Raw genomic sequence first — 15993 nt, 5'->3', positions numbered from 1 at the left:
GGCTTACCTGTTACTGTCCAATACTGGTATTGGGTTCCATTGACAAGGGCTATGTAGTACAATTATGTGCTTAAGTCAAGGTAAATGGTTCAATGAATTTACCCTCATCGGTTCTCAAACCAAGAACTCAAGAATCAACTCAGACTTAAAAGTTACGCATTCATTTTAATGCTTTCAAGAACAAAGCAGTTTTAACAAACTGACTTTAAACTTTGGTGTTAACTCTGAGATTGGCATCTGGCCTTTGACTATAACCTGGTTAAAAATCAATTTGAGGACTCTGAACATGTGTCAGTGTTGACCGTGATATTATTTGGGTTAAACTGTTTGTGGGGGAGTTTTATGGAAACATTTAAGACTTCTGCCTAATTTTACATTTAAATAGTTTGACATGAACTTTGTAGTGAATTATGTAAATGTGGTAGAATTATGTAAGAGATAATGGCTGTAAAGCTATTGTTTTTGCAAAAAATAACATCAAGATAAACACTGGCATTTAATTATGTTTTATACATAAAGGCACTAACTGTAATTAACAAAGTAAAGAAAATGATTTGTTAGACTCAGTTTGTTGGTGAACGATGCTTAAAAAGTGTGTAGCAATTCGGACAGTCAATCCAGTGATTGCTTTGCATTTTCTATGGTCACGGCTTACCTTCATTACAGTCATTTTGCTGTACGTGGCAATATATTTAGCTAAAGTTCCTTCTGCTTGTTTAGGTTTCTCCCTGTGTTCTAGGTTCATTCAGCCCAACCTCAGGAAACTTGTCTGCTTGCCTACTGTCATCTCTACAAGCCCCTCATATTCATACTGTCTGACTCTGCTGATAAGGAACCAAAATCGCTGAAATGAAGTCGCTTTCTAGCCTATATTTTTTAAGCCTGTTCATCCAAAAAGGGATTACACAGTGGTGCATGTTTATAGATCAAACACTCTAAAATGAATGTTTTCATTTTCACTAGTGTGTGCACAAAGGACACAGCCACAAGTGCTTCTACAGTGTTTGTTTTTACTTTTAGCTACAGGGTGGTTTAAATAAATGTCACACATGAACTTGTAATCTCTGAAAAATAACGGGAAAAGGTGAGATTTGAAATGACTAACTTCAAGATACCTTCAATGCACTAAGTCGGAAGAAGAAAATTAACTCCCCTTTAGCTGCTTAAAGCAAAGAGCTTGAAACAGAGGAAGTGAGTTGTCTTTGTAGAATGTGTGCCAGGTCTATTGAGTTAAGGAAAAAAAGCCAGATCAAAATATGTTCACAATTGTCTACTGACAGATGTAAAATGACATAAGGGAATGCCACATATTTCTCTTCTTGTGGTTTCCAAAAAAGAATTTTAAAAGAGGCAATACACATGACATTTTTTCTACTTAATTTACGTGTGTGTGCCATCCAGAGGGAAATACCTCATAATCAGAATCGCGTTTATTGGCAAAGTATATGCACAAACACATACAAGGAATTAGGTTCCGATTGAGGGCGTCTCTCAAGCAAAAAAATGTAAAACACAATCCATCTATGTGTATGGACATGCATAAATACACATGCACATATGCACACAGGTGTATAAACTAACAATATAATACACAATCTAATTCTTTTATACAGAGATTACAGAAGTTAATACCAAAGACTGCAGTTGCAGTCTAGCAGTGTGACAGTTCAACCACTTAGGAGGGAGATGGCGAGGGAAAAAAATGTTCCTGTGTCAGGTGGTGCTGGTTTGAAGGCTTCTGTACCGTCTGCCAGAGGGCAGCAGGTCAAAAAGTCTGTGTCCAGGGTGTGAGGGGTCTGTGATGATTTTCCCTTCCGTTTCCTGGTTCTTGAGAGGTGCAGGTCCTGGATGGAGGCAGGGGGTGCCAATGATCTTTTCTGCTGCCAGTACAGTCCACTGCAGCCTGCTCCTGTCCTGCTTAGTGGCTGCTTCATACCGGACTGTGATGGAGGAGCACAGGAGAAACTCAATGACTGCAGTGTAGAACTGGTGTAGATATGGTGAGGGAGGCAGTGTTGAGGGATATCTCCACAGTCTTAAGCGTGTTCAGTTCCAGCTTGTGCTGACTACACCAGAGTACAAGCTTCTCAACTTCCTGCCGGTGTACAGACTCAACACCATCTTTAATGAGGCCAATGACGGTGGTGTAAAACTGCATATCAGGTTATTTTTCAATGCATGTTGAAGGGGCAAAATATTCCTGAGATGCTGTTAATAATATTACAATTGAAGGCTATTATACAGTGGTATTACTTTAAACTGAGTAAAATGGTATTTTGATAAAAGTTAAGGTCTCCGTTTGTTTCAGAAAAAGCATTCTGTCATTTATTTGCTTTTATTATTTATTCATATGCCCTCCGCGGACCATCTCTGCACTGCGTGGGTGATTGGTGGCTCCGTGCACAAGTGCTGCACACAGGGACAAGGTGCACTAGGTTACGATCAGATCTTCCCTGGGCAGGGAGAGGTGATGAACTGTATGCCACTTTTTCATTGGCATACATTAAGTACAATGTTTTATTGCCTACGGTGGGGCAGGTCACATACTGGGTGAAGGTGGGCAGTGTGGAGTCCAGCGAGACATGATTAAAGTCCCCTGATATTAGAAGAAGAGCTCTCGAGATTGCGTCTGCAGTCTGCGGACCACAGAGAGTCACAGGCTGCCTCCACGGATGCTAACGGCTAATAGCTCAATGTCTCTGTTGCAGAGTTGTTCTTTCACAGCAATGTGCCCAGGGATACCACAACTGTCTTTAACAAACACTGCCCAGTCCCCTCCTTTCCTCTCACCGCTGTCTCTGGTCTTGTCCGGCCGCAGCAGCTGGAAGCCGGGCAGCCTACTCACAGAGGGAGTACCGGGCAGTGTCGGGGTACTGCCACTGTGACCGGGTTAGCGTCATTAGCTCCTCAATCATATCAGGGAGCGATCTCACGTTTACAGTGATTACAGGAAGGAGAGATGGTGTGTAAGGTGTCCTTCTCGGGAGACATCACCCCGTCTCTTCCCTCACTGGGGACGTAGGGTCTGTCTGCCGGTAGCGCAGCTGCAGGGCGCAGCGCTAACAGCTGATCCCTAACGTAAACAAAGGAGCCATGCGCCGAGTGTCTAAATACGGGTGAAAAAGAGAAGACAAAAGAAGAGAAAAGTCAACATAACTAGCACGGAGCGGTAATGCATGACGGCAGAATCTGATTGCTAAGACATAAGTTAAAGGTTAAGAGAAGTAAAGAGGAAAATAAGAAAGAAGCTCAGAAATTAGCAGAGCTAGCGCTGCTCATTACCTGTTAGCTGCCATAACAGGTATCACAGTTAAGGTTTCAGAAAAAGTATTCTGTCGTTTGTTTGCTTGATCATGCCTTAAACACATCAAAATGCATAGTGGGATTATAATACAAGTCAATACTGTGACAAGCACTGGTACTGAATAGGCAATCACTTAGCAGCAAGGTGAATCGGTGATGCATTAGTGTGGTCTGCACTTCCTCTTCTTTGATTGGGTGAAATGAGTTGAAAGTAATTGGATGAGGGAACCATGGGGAGTGCCCTGCATAATTTCAATAAAACGCCGTTTTAAACGCCGTTACAGCTGGCACAGAACGCCGTAAAAACGCCGTTTTATGCATCTTTGAACGGCGTTTTCTGCCGAGTGGCGTAAAAACGGCGTTTCCGTGTGTCTTTGAACGCCGCTTTTACGTCACTCGGATGGTGCGTTCAGGGCGCCATGTGAGAGTCGGAAAAACGGCGTTTGTCGAAACAGAACGCCGTTTTTTTCGGCGTTTTGAATAATTAAACGGCGTTTTTTACGCCGTTTCTTAATCAAACGGGTTAGAAAAGTGGCGAATTTTGGCACTAATGGCTTGCCATACCCTACGTCTTGGTTTCGGGAAGCAGCGCTCTGCCGTGGTTGCTCACAGTTCGCGAGAACCCGAGAGTGTAGGCGGCGGTGGGGAAATACGCTCGCAGAACTATGAAGCTTTAACTGTCAATCATATTTACGTGCTGAGGTGTCTCTTTTATATTTTGTATTTTTAATGCGAAGCTTTTAGAAGACGCTCGTTAAACGGTAAGATATTTTACTGTCGCACAGGTTGCTAAGTTTACAGCTCCACTTGCTGTTGATATATTTCCTTGTTGTGGTGTCGCGTACGCTGTTAAGTGCATACGAGGCTTGATTTGGGCCTCGCGATAACGCGGTCAGTTTGCTTTTATATAACGTCAGATAGAGGGGAAAAAAAGCAAACTTTTGTTGTACTGTGCGTCTCCGTATAGTTTAATCGGTGCCCTCGAATAGTTAGTAGCTTGACGTGATGTAAACAATACGTTATAAGGCGTAATCCCCGATAGGCCTATCGACATATTGATCGGGTTTTCTGACGTCATATTTGTTAAAGCATATTTTTTCTTCTTTTCTTTTTGTTATTTGGTAAGCTATGAAGTTTGTTTTTTTGTTTGTTTGTTTTTTAAAGAGAGAAATGTATAATAAAAGCAATACATTTTATTTTAAAGGAGATTTAAACTTACTCTTTGTTTCGTATTTATGTATACCACAGTACGTTTATGTAGCTGATTTTCTTAACGCTGTGGTTAAAGTGCCGTTTGTCTGTGTGTGTCAGTAATGGGAGGGCGGTCCAGATCTTCAGGCTCGTTTACAGGCCTGAGCGAGCCTCCGAAGGATCAGGGCATCCATGTCTACCTTTTCTGGACAAAAGATGGGGAGAAATATTTGTCTCACACCACAGGAGAGGTCACAGCGGAGGAGCTGTGTATCTCTGCAGCAGAGACCGTCGGTAAGAGGAAAAGGCTCCACCAAATGCACAGTCCAGAAATGAAAGTGTTTTCTCTTTTCATGTGGTATTTGAGCCTGCTAGTGGCAACAGTGTGTAACGTCAGTGTTTCCTCCTCAGGGATAACTGCTCTGTGCCATTCACTGTTTGCGCTCTACAACCCAGAGAGACACTTTTGGTACAGCCCAAACCACATATTTAAGCCAGAGGAAAACCCGAGCCTTGTACTTCGCTACTGTATGAGGTGAGTCTGTGTTTGTTTAACACTGTACTTGTGACACAGATAACACGCAGCGAGGATGTTGATATAATCTTTTTGTGTTTAGGTATTACTTTCGGAACTGGCATGGACTGAATGAAAACGAGCCCATGATGTGCCGCTATCCTCCCAAATCTGGTTCAAAACGGGGTTTCCCTTTACTTGACACAACTTCACTGGAGTATTTATTTTCCCAGGTTGTTTTTGGGGGTTTTTTAATGGCATGCTTTTACAGTCATAATGTTCTTGTCTTGACAATAATATGGTATCTTTTCCAAATCAGGCTAAGTATGAATTTGTGAATGAAGTGGTACAAATAGAAGACGTCAAGACAGAGGAGGAGCAGACTCGCTTCAAAAATGAGAGTTTGGGAATGGCTGTGCTTCACCTCTCATACCAGGCAATCCAAACACAATCAACTTTGCAAGATGTAGCTTCAAAAGTCAGGTATATACTTTGGCTCGATCACACCGCAATCCCTGCTTCCAAATAGTGTTTTAAGCTTTCATTCTTAAATGGCTTATATGTTTATATCTTGTATTGTTAATGTTATTTTCTGCTACTGTAATAAATGTCTTTTAATCCAATCTAATCAGTAAGTTCAGATAATATCACTATACCTCTTTTTTTTCAGCTTTCTAGACTGCGTTCCAAGATCTTTCGCCAAACACATTTCCAGAGACAACTTCCTGACTAAACTCAGGATCCAGCGAGTGTTTAAAGACTTTGTGCGGTCCTTCCAGCAGCACACAGTGGATCGGGGCAAGCTGTGCACTGAGGAAATCATGTACAAGTACATCGCTACTCTCGAGCACTTGGCACCACGTTTTGGCACTGAGATTTTCCCCGTAACCCGCCTGGATCTGAGGGACGAAGATGACAGAAGTGGCTCGTGTTCCAGCACCACCCACGCCCAGTGTGGTTCAAAAGACAACTTCTGCGGCCCAATATCACATGAAATATCGGTGTCCGGTACTGAGGGGATTCAGTGGAGGAAGGTGTCTGTTCAGAGGGTCTGTATAGATACTGATGCTGGCATATATGTTGGTTGAGTGGCCTTTTTTGGGTTTTTTTTTAAAATTTGTTCAATCTCTTTACCCAGGCACAGGCAAATAATTACATGAGGAATGGCTACTTAAACTACATGAGAAAACAAAAACAGCACTCCAGCCAACCAGATGCAGACACACCCAATGACTGGACCTTCTTCAGCGAGTTCCCTGAAATAACTCACATAGCCATTACTGATTCTAATGTGTGCATCAGTACTCGAGACAATCTCTGTATGGTGAGACCACTTGTTTGTTTTTTAATGTAAAAGCTGCAATGCATTCACTTAATTGGTAAATGTCTTTGTAATGCATTAGTGCAATGGATAAAGCGTTTTTTTAGTCATTCAACTAATTGCTCAGTCTTTTGAGGATGTTTTTATAGACAACACAGTATACATTTCTGCCCAGATTCTATATGTGTTTGACTATAAAGCCTCTCGGTTTTGACTTTGCTTTGGGCAATTTATCATGTTTTGAATTTGTATGTGTCAGTAGGTGGGAGCTCTGATTGTAAGCTAGTGGTGTTTCTGTATATGTATGTAGGAGGTTCAGATGATCTCCAGCCAGGAGGCCCATTCCTTCGTCTCCCTCCTAGATGGATACTACCGACTGACTGCAGACGCCCACCACTATCTTTGTCATGAAGTGGCTCCCCCAAGGGTAGTGTGGAGTGAAGCAAATCTACTGCATGGACCTATGCAGTGAGTTTTCTACCCTTATATACATGCACATTCAGACACAGAAAAGGCTATGAAGAAACATGGTGTGTTATGTCATAACTCCTGTGTGTTTATCCAGTGACGAGTTTGTGCTGTCTAAGCTGAAAAAGGAGGCAGAGGATGAGGGAACTTTCCTCGCTCGTTGGAGTGTTGTTGACTATAACTGCATCATCCTAGCTGTGCTAATCAAGAATCAGGTGAGTCAACACCCACACTCTTATGTGGAAGTAGTTGCAGCGTAATGATGGTCGAAAAATAAACCCGATACTTTCCCTGCACCTGTGTTTTGTGCATACAGGATGGTGCAACACGAAGCCACAAGCAGTTTCGTGTCCACGTAAAGGATTCAATGCTCTGTCTGGAGGGCTTGGAACGACAGTTCCCCAGCATGAAGGAGCTCACCGATAGCCTCAGGTCGTTTGTTCTCAAGTCTGGTTCGGACAGCTTTACTGTCAAAAAATGCTGTTCGCCAAAATCAGGAGGTTTGTGTTGCTGGTTTTGCTCATATATCCAATATTATGCCTCTAGAGTCCTTTAGAAACTCCATTTGTCTTCAGCCTTGTTCACCTCTACTTGGTTTTTAAAATTAACTGTAATAGTTGCGCTAATGTTCCTACTTACTAATTGGGGTACTCATATCCCTGTTTGGGAATTTAGGTGATATTTAGGTGTTTAAACAGAGTTGACCGTGTCTGTTCTGCTGTGTGTGATGCAGAGCTATCCAACCTTCTGGTGAGGAGACACAATGAATGCGATGTTCATGCTGAGCCCTTATCCCAAACCTACAAGACTCGTCTAATGTTCCCCCAAATCAAGGACAAAGATATCAAACAGGTGACAATGTCCACTTGCCACCTTCATAGTCATAGAGGATTAGTTGTCCTCTGTCCTGTAGCTGACTATACGGGTGTTTTGTTTTGGAGCAGGAACAGCATTTGGGTCGCGGCACCAGAACTAACATCTACACAGGACGCCTGTTAACGCAGGAAAGAGAGGAAAATGATAATGACGAGTTCAACAACAACTCTCACCGAGGCCACCGAGTCGTTCTTAAGATTCTGGACCAAACCCATGAAGATATTGCTCTGGTAAGCTGTTTGAAACTCACTCAAAAGAATGACACTTTACTATGCTGAATGTAAACGGTTATTATGGTCTTGTCTGTTCTGACGTTTACGTTTTCACTCCTCTTAGGTGTTTTTCGAAACCGCAAGTCTCATGTGCCAGGTATCCCACCGTCACCTGGTGTTTGTATATGGCGTGTCTGTCAAAGGATCTGAAAGTAAGAGACGTAGCACTGTTCATCCTCACTTCCTCATTGTTATTTCCCCATCACACGTATGAGTGTATACAGTCAAATTTCTGATTTTAGTACTAAGCAAACCATGTTGTATATGCAAAATCACCCTAACCATGTTCTATTTTTACATTTTGCTTGTGCATACATCATGAACTAGACCTCTCAGACTTGTTCCTGTCTTTGCAGACATCATGGTGGAGGAATTTGTGGATTTCGGGCCTTTGGATGTCTTCCTTCGCAGAGAAAAGAATGTGTCTCCTGGGTGGAAGTTCATTGTTGCAAAACAGCTTGCCAGTGCCCTCGACTATCTTGTGCGTTCTTATCCTTATTTTTGACACTGATTATATTTCAGTAAATCTAATTGATTTCAGTGAAGTTTTTTATCCACTGTTACTCTAAGAAATAAGCTGCTGCAGACCCATGTGTAAAATGGTTGAACAACAGAATCAAGTAGGAGTTGTTTCTTACTGCATGCCATGTTTTGAGTTTGAGATGCTGCTGTCAGGCAGGAAGTGAAGTAAATATCATATCACAGCAAAGTGTAAGATAAGTGCTCCAAGTAATTTTTTTGCCTAATGACTAATAGCAGTAACAGTTTGTGTTATTTTATAAGAACAATCTGCTTGACCAATGGTGCTATTTTCCTTATTTTAGGAAACCAACGGGTTGGTTCATGGAAATGTCTGTGCCAAGAACATCCTTTTGGTAAAAAATGGTCTAGAACCTAACACTACTCCTTTCATCAAGCTGAGTGACCCAGGAATTGCTCTGAGTGTTCTTTCACGTGAAGGTCTGTACCACCACCTCACTTCAGTTTATGTGTTAATTTGCAATAAAGTGTCTATACATGGTCAGCTTCAAGAGTGTTCTAATTTATGTACTTTGCGATCAGATTTGGAAACAGGAAATCTCTAATCTCTTCTTGTGAACTGTTTCCTGCTGTCTTGCAGGTTTGGTTTAAAATATGTTAAGTGTGTCAAAAATGAAGAGTCGAGATGAGAGTTGCACGAAAATAAAACGAAACTCATCGTTATTTGTTTTGCACTTGCTGATGTTGAATAACAACTTTATAGATGGCTGCTTCTGTGTTTGTCACCATGTATTTAGTTCAGTTAGGAGGAGTTCTCCTTCAGATAACTTTAGAGCAGCCAGAATAAATATCCTACACTAACTTGTGTTATTATTTTGTGCCATGCAGAGCGCCTGGAACGTATCCCATGGATTGCCCCTGAGTGCATTGACAGTGGTTCAAACATAGGCAGTCATGCTGACCAGTGGAGCTTTGGCGTAACAGTGCTTGAGATCTACAACAACGGTGATCTTCCCTTCAACTTCAACACATTGTCCGAGGTAGGCATGTGCTACAGCTCGCGCTTTAACTCCTCTTTCAACAACCCAAAGCATCACATCACATATTATTCTTCTGAATTGTAATCTTAACACTTGAGTCTCCCCACCCCAACCAGAAAGAGCGCTTTTATCAGCAAAAGGGCCACTTAGCTGAACCATCTTCCCCAGAGTTGGCCAGGTTCATCAACATGTGTTTGACCTATGAGCCTGAGGAGAGGCCGTCATTCCGCAAGGTGCTCAGAGAACTCATAGAACTCATGAGGAAAGGTCAGTGTTTGCTCGATTACTTTATCTCCTTTTTTAAAACTCTGTTTCAGTTCATTCAATAAACAAGTGTGTGTTTCTTCATCCAGGTTTTGTCATTCAGTCTGTTATGCCTTCCAGTGAAGCTTCAGCTAACACAGACCCCACTGTGTTCCATAAACGCTACCTGAAACAAGTGCGGATCTTAGGAGAGGTTAGTACCACACAGCAGTAGTTTACTTTTCCTTGTATTAGCTGGAGTAATCATCTCCTCATTCTTCTGTTTATAGGGTCACTTTGGAAAGGTGACTCTGTACTTATATGACCCGGCCAATGACGGGAAGGGAGAGCAGGTGGCTGTGAAGTCTTTGAAGCAAGAAAACGACAAAATTTCTGACGGCTGGATAAAGGAGATTGAGATCCTGAAATCTCTTTATCACAGCAACATTGTGAAATACAAGGGCTGTTGCACAGAACTGGGTGAGTCCTCGCTTGCCCTTCTGTCTGCTTAAATATCTGTTTGAGCCATATGTCAACAGAGTCTGCATGTGTAAATGAGTGTGCAGTACAGCTCTTGTAACCTGCGGTGCTCAGTGGATCATTCAGCAAATTGATTTTTGGTCCCTGCTGTTCTTCTGTAAATATTGGAAATCCATTTGAAGTGCACCACTCTTTGCATTGTATGTCAATATTTTGAGCTTTTAACACACAGCATGCTGAGCAGCACAGCAAAGCACCAGAATAAGAACAGGTTTTCTTGTCAGGAAGATAAATTCACTTTTGCATTGTCCATTGACAGGAGGGCAAGTCGTCCAACTAATAATGGAGTACCTTCCTCTGGGGAGTCTGAAAGACTACCTCCCCAAACGTAACCTTCCGATGTCTCATTGTCTCATGTTTGCTCAGCAGATCTGTCAGGTGAGTTGTGGTGGTTTAATATTTTGTGCTAGCGCTGTAGTACTTGTAAACACCTGATCTCAGAAGAGACACTGTGTGTCTTCTGAGATCATCTGTGTCTATCTGTACAGCCCAACATTTGAATGAGTTACTGTAGATACTTCAAATTAATATGACTTTTTATTATTATTATTATTACACTTGGTACTGTTTTTTTATGTCTAGACCCTTTTGGTCTTGAATCTGAGCTGGTCTGCTTTTACTTGAGTGGTCGTGACTTCCACCCCTACCTTCAGCTAAACTTTCATATTTTCTGGTGTGAAAACTGCTGAGATGTCAGCTTACATTCTCCTCTGTTCTGAAGAGAGTCTCTGTTTTTCTGTTTGCTTTTGTGCAGCATACAGTGTAACAGCCTGAAGGAGATAATCCATCACATTAAGCTTTAATTCCATTTTACAGCACTCTGTTTTTTTTAGTGTGTGTTTTGTCATTAATTCATTCTGTCTGAAATAAGTAGTTTGATTGCATTGGCATTATGTTATGCTGTGTTTTCTCTCAGTAACCTGGGAAATGTCCTCCAGGAAATAATCACTCAACACCCAGAACCATAATTTCATAGCCTTGGAAGAAAAACGCCAATTTCTGATTGAATTTATTGTTGATAATAGAGTAATATTAGTTTTGATTAAGGGCTCTTAATGGGAAGCTTGATTTTTAAAAAGTGTAAAATGTTGCAGAAGATTAAGAACAGGGCTCTGCGAGGCTCTTTTGTGACAGTGTTTTGATCTAACATGTTTCAGTGACAGTTCTAGGGTGTAGATGGGTGTTGATGGGTGTGGAGGTATAGTTATCACATTAATGGTCTCTGTTATGGCATGTAAAGTTGTCAGTAAACAAAGGTACAGTTGAGTCTGCGGGGAGTGCAGTTTGCTTTGCAGGTTTCTGGTTGTAGATGAAAGTATTGGATAAACTGACATTTAGACCTGGTGATGGTGTTTAATGGAAAATATTCATCTAATGGTTCTTTACCACAGGAGTAATGCACGTGCTCAATTTTAATGGCAGCATATTTAATAGATAATTAGATTGCTTGCTCAGAGCCATAAATTTAATCCTTAATATTGCTAGAAGAAGAGTTCAGTGATCACCACACACAGATCTGTAAAAATAGCTTTTCTGACCTGTTTTTATCTGAATTGCTGTTGCGGACTGATTGACAGGCATGAAGGAGTTACTCTCCGTAGGGACACTTTTTTGTTTTTTTACCGTGGTTAAAATAGCAGCTGTTTTTGAAATAAAAACGGCATCCATCTTTTTATTTCTGTTATTTTCTTTTAAGGGGATGAATTACTTGCACTCAAAGCGATACGTCCATCGAGATCTGGCTGCCCGTAATGTCTTGGTGGAAAATGACAGTCTGGTAAAGATTGGAGACTTTGGCCTGACGAAGTATATCCCTGAGGGAGAGATCTACTACCGTGTCCGTGAGGATGGAGACAGTCCAGTGTTCTGGTCAGTTTACGCACTTAGACTTGTCACTCATTGTTTTGTTGTGTGACTTTGTCTTCTAAATTACATTTTAAAAAATTTTGTAGGTATGCCATCGAGTGCTTGAAAGAGAGTAAATTTTCCTTCTCCTCTGATGTTTGGTCCTTTGGAGTTACACTGTATGAGATCCTGACCCGCTGTGACCGTCGCCAAAGCCCTCCAGATGTATGTCATCACTGGCCTCTTACTCAAACATTTCTTTACTGAACCGGCCTTATCGATCAATCTCTGTGTGAATCACGCAATCTGTTCTTATGTATCTTTTGCAGAAGTTCTTTGAAATGATGAAGGAAGCTCAAGGGCAGATGACTGTGGTGATACTGATAAAACTGTTGGAACAAGGGTTGCGATTACCTTGTCCTAAGGACAGCCCACATGAGGTAAGCTCAGAAGCCCATAAATCAAGTTCAGTACTTTTTGGCATTATGAATGGTATTTTTTTTTTTTTCATGATTACTTATTTTTGAACAGGTGAAAATATTAATGGAGCGGTGTTGGAGTGCAGATCCTTCAGAACGGCCAGATTTTGAGTCCCTCATTAAAAAGTTTCAGATTCTACGCCAAACATACTGGCAGTCCTTTTCATAGTCTCAGATATGCTGATTTGCTGACGGGGACTATGTGGAAATCTACTTGACTACAAGTCGTCGCTTTGCTACAATGGCAACCATATATTAAGGGGAGCCAGTAATGTGTTTCTTGCCTATATTAAGAGATATATTTACAACCTTTTCATAATAAAAGCACACTGCTATCCTCTTATATGTGATGTTAACACAGTAATGAACTCATTTGGTTTGTCTTTTTCTTCTAGTGAGTATAATTTCATGGGCAAAAACTTATGTTTGTCAACAGTTAATGGTTTGCATATATCACAGTGAGTATTAACAGTTTGTGTAAGGTTGAGGGATTACTGTATTTCATTTTGTTTAGTTATTGTACATTTTTGACTGTTTAATTTTGTAAACTTTAAATGAACAATTCAGAATCTAATAAACAATTTTCCACAAGCTCTTTTATTAAAGCCTGAAATAGACTGATGCCTCCATCAGTGGGTCTACGTGTTACCTGGTTTTCACACATTTTTCCCTATTCTACAACACTATCAGTGATATGTACTTGTAATGCTTTTATTTTAAGGGATTACTTTTGAAATTCATATAGAGAATTTGACTGATACCACTCTCAGGGCTCACACTCATGGTTACAGGGGCTTTCCTTCCAAAGCACTCATACAGCTTTGTTTACACACACCTGCATTCTTTTTGGTTCTTGACTGCCTGTCGTTTGTCGTTACTCTTTAAAATTATCAAAACACATGCATAAATGATCATACCAGAGCTTTACTCATTAAAGCTTTTTCCAAATCATTAAACACAAAGTCCAATCTTATTTTGAATTTATAAAAACTCTCAGGACTTCCAAAATGGCACCTCTTAAGTAATGATCTGTGAACTGCAAACACAATGGGGAAATGCTACAAGAGATCGGAAGAGACAATGTGCAAAGTCACAGGGAAGTAAACTTCAGATTGGCTATGACATCTACAAAGAGAAACTGTCTCTACAACTTGGCACTTGACTCTGTCCAGTATCATTAAAGGAAACATGCTAGTTGATACATAAAAAAAAAAAATCCCAGTACAGTCACCTAAAATTTCTGTCAGCCAAAGATGGTCAGTCTGCATATTTTTACATCACAAATATCACACTGAAATCCTGTTAGCCCAGCAGTGACAGATATTCTGCCTACAAGCTTTTTTTCTATATTTTTTTTTAATGATACTCTTTGGTGGTAGATTTTGTTGCATATAGTAAATATGGCTCCTTATTTTTCTTCCTGAAAACTGCAACTGTCAGGCTCCAAATGAAAACAGAAACAAGGATGAGTCAAGTCCAAGTAGCCTTTCTAAAAAAAACAAAAACAAAAAGCAAACTCTTATTGACATTATTGAGAAAATACTTTCAAAGCTAACCATTCATTTTCTGCAAATGGCATCTCTGGCAGCTTTCAATCAGCTTTCAGCTCACATTATAGCACTGACTTAGCTCTCATCAAATTTTTTAATGACATACCACCTGATTTTTGATTCAAGGAGTCTTAATAGCCTGATGTTATTGTTTCTTAGTGCCACACTGGAGACTTCTACATATGCTGGAAAATTGTGTCTGTCTAGCTGAAACAGTGCCCACATGGCTTAGATCACAGTAAAGTGGCGATGTGTAGATAGTCTCTCCAATTATAAATCTGAAAGAACCTCCTCTGATGCACTGATGATGCAAATTTAACTGGCCAGATGAAAACCTTAGCTAAATCATAATTCTGGCAATTAAATCATAGCTGAAATTGGACACTGTTATGTCGAAGCAACATTTAGAAAACACCCATTCATGCTTTTTGTCTTGCAGTAATGCAGTGATAGCTACTGACCTCCACGATAAGACCATGAGACGTTAAACATATACAACTGAAAAAGCTGTTGCTACTGACAAACCCCAAGATGAGAGAAAAAAAAGTATTACTTCAATTCTTAGATCATAGTACTTGCTTTCAGCCTAATACGCAATTTAACTCAGCGTCATATCAGAGTCTTAGATCTGCAGGAACTGGTCAACTTGTGGTGTGCAGAGTACAGACGAAACATGGTGAAATGTCTTTTAGCCTTTATGCTTGTCACTGCTAAAATTGTGCAAGTTTCACTCTGAGCTTTGCTCCAACTGAGGCCGCAGCTTTAAAGTAATGATGACACTTTTACTCATGCTATAAGTTCTGATTTAAACTCGCTTTTATTGAACTGGTGTGGAGTTATTTTATTTCACTTTCTTGTGTTTTGCATTTAAATAGGGTTATATTCTTTTAATTTGCATTTTATTATTATTATGCTGTTTTTATATGGTTTGTTGTTTCACTGCATTATGCAAATCACTTTTAACTGCCTTTGTGTACGACATATACAATACAAATAAAAATTTGCCTCTCACTGCCTAAAGCGTAGAACTGAAAAAGAACAATCTGCCAAATTCAGCATTTATTTATATTCAGCAGGTGTTCGTGTTTCTGTTCTGCATACGCTTTGAGTAAGACACATACAGCAAGTGGAAGCTGAAGCACGAGCTCCAAGACATCTGTCCTGCCACAGTTATGTGTATTACAAACTGTCAGCATCAGACGTGTCTGTTTAAATGGGAGCTTTCCCTGCTGAGAGCTCTCAACATGTATTTGAAGGAAAGTACTGCAAGGACTGCAGGCTAATGGAGAATGAGGAATCTACCATGAGGCATGTCTAGTGCTAAGCATTAGTCCAGAGTGATACCACCACCAGCTGAGTCACCAAATGCTTAAATACTACTGCTGTTCCCCTTGGGAACATAGAAAAATGCTGAATAGTGAAGCATATTGTTCTGACTCATAATCTTGGAGAGAAACTCCACTGCTGACTTCTGGACATGACATGATTGGTCCTTCTGGTGCTTGTCTGGACTGTGAAACCCCCTGGAGGCACAGGCATTTTTTGTGGCCAAATGAAACTGATTCCCTTTATCCATCATTAACAGTGTTGGATATATTCTGAGCTGACGCAGCCTATACTAGAGACCAAATTCAAATTACCAAAACAAAACCTGTATCTGCTTCTCTATATCTACTGCGAAAAAATGCTGTCTTCCTATACACTCTTTGCATAGCTGAAAAGGGCTCTATGAATGCTTTGTTCATGGTAGAAAAGTCTGAATAAATTACCATGTGTCACTCAAAAATTAACTGCTGAGTTTTTAAAGAGTTGTATTCATAAAATAATACGTAATTAATTAACACACTAACAATAGCCTATTACGAAGATAA

The 15993-nt window shown here is 40.6% G+C and overlaps 1 protein-coding gene across 1 annotated transcript; it reads left to right on the top strand.

Moving 5' to 3' along the window:
• Window positions 1-3775: 3775 nt before the first annotated feature.
• Window positions 3776-13185, top strand: tyk2 (tyrosine kinase 2). The gene is made up of 24 exons (XM_031741261.2): window positions 3776-4064; window positions 4615-4788; window positions 4906-5029; window positions 5112-5241; window positions 5328-5491; window positions 5679-6057; window positions 6147-6332; window positions 6640-6797; window positions 6895-7012; window positions 7114-7297; window positions 7531-7649; window positions 7742-7903; window positions 8010-8097; window positions 8302-8426; window positions 8770-8905; window positions 9314-9465; window positions 9582-9732; window positions 9819-9922; window positions 9999-10188; window positions 10508-10626; window positions 11945-12117; window positions 12201-12318; window positions 12423-12533; window positions 12625-13185. Exons 2-24 carry the CDS (start codon window positions 4617-4619, stop codon window positions 12739-12741), a joined length of 3480 nt encoding a protein of 1159 aa, XP_031597121.1. The 5' UTR covers window positions 3776-4064; window positions 4615-4616; the 3' UTR covers window positions 12742-13185.
• The last annotated feature ends 2808 nt before the right edge of the window (window positions 13186-15993 follow it).

This window comes from Oreochromis aureus, linkage group 4 (assembly GCF_013358895.1).
Source record: "Oreochromis aureus strain Israel breed Guangdong linkage group 4, ZZ_aureus, whole genome shotgun sequence".
In the NCBI taxonomy this organism is placed as follows: Eukaryota; Metazoa; Chordata; class Actinopteri; order Cichliformes; family Cichlidae; genus Oreochromis; species Oreochromis aureus.
The sequence above is the reverse complement of the archived record's forward strand: the minus strand, read 5'-3'. Positions and strand labels throughout refer to the sequence as shown.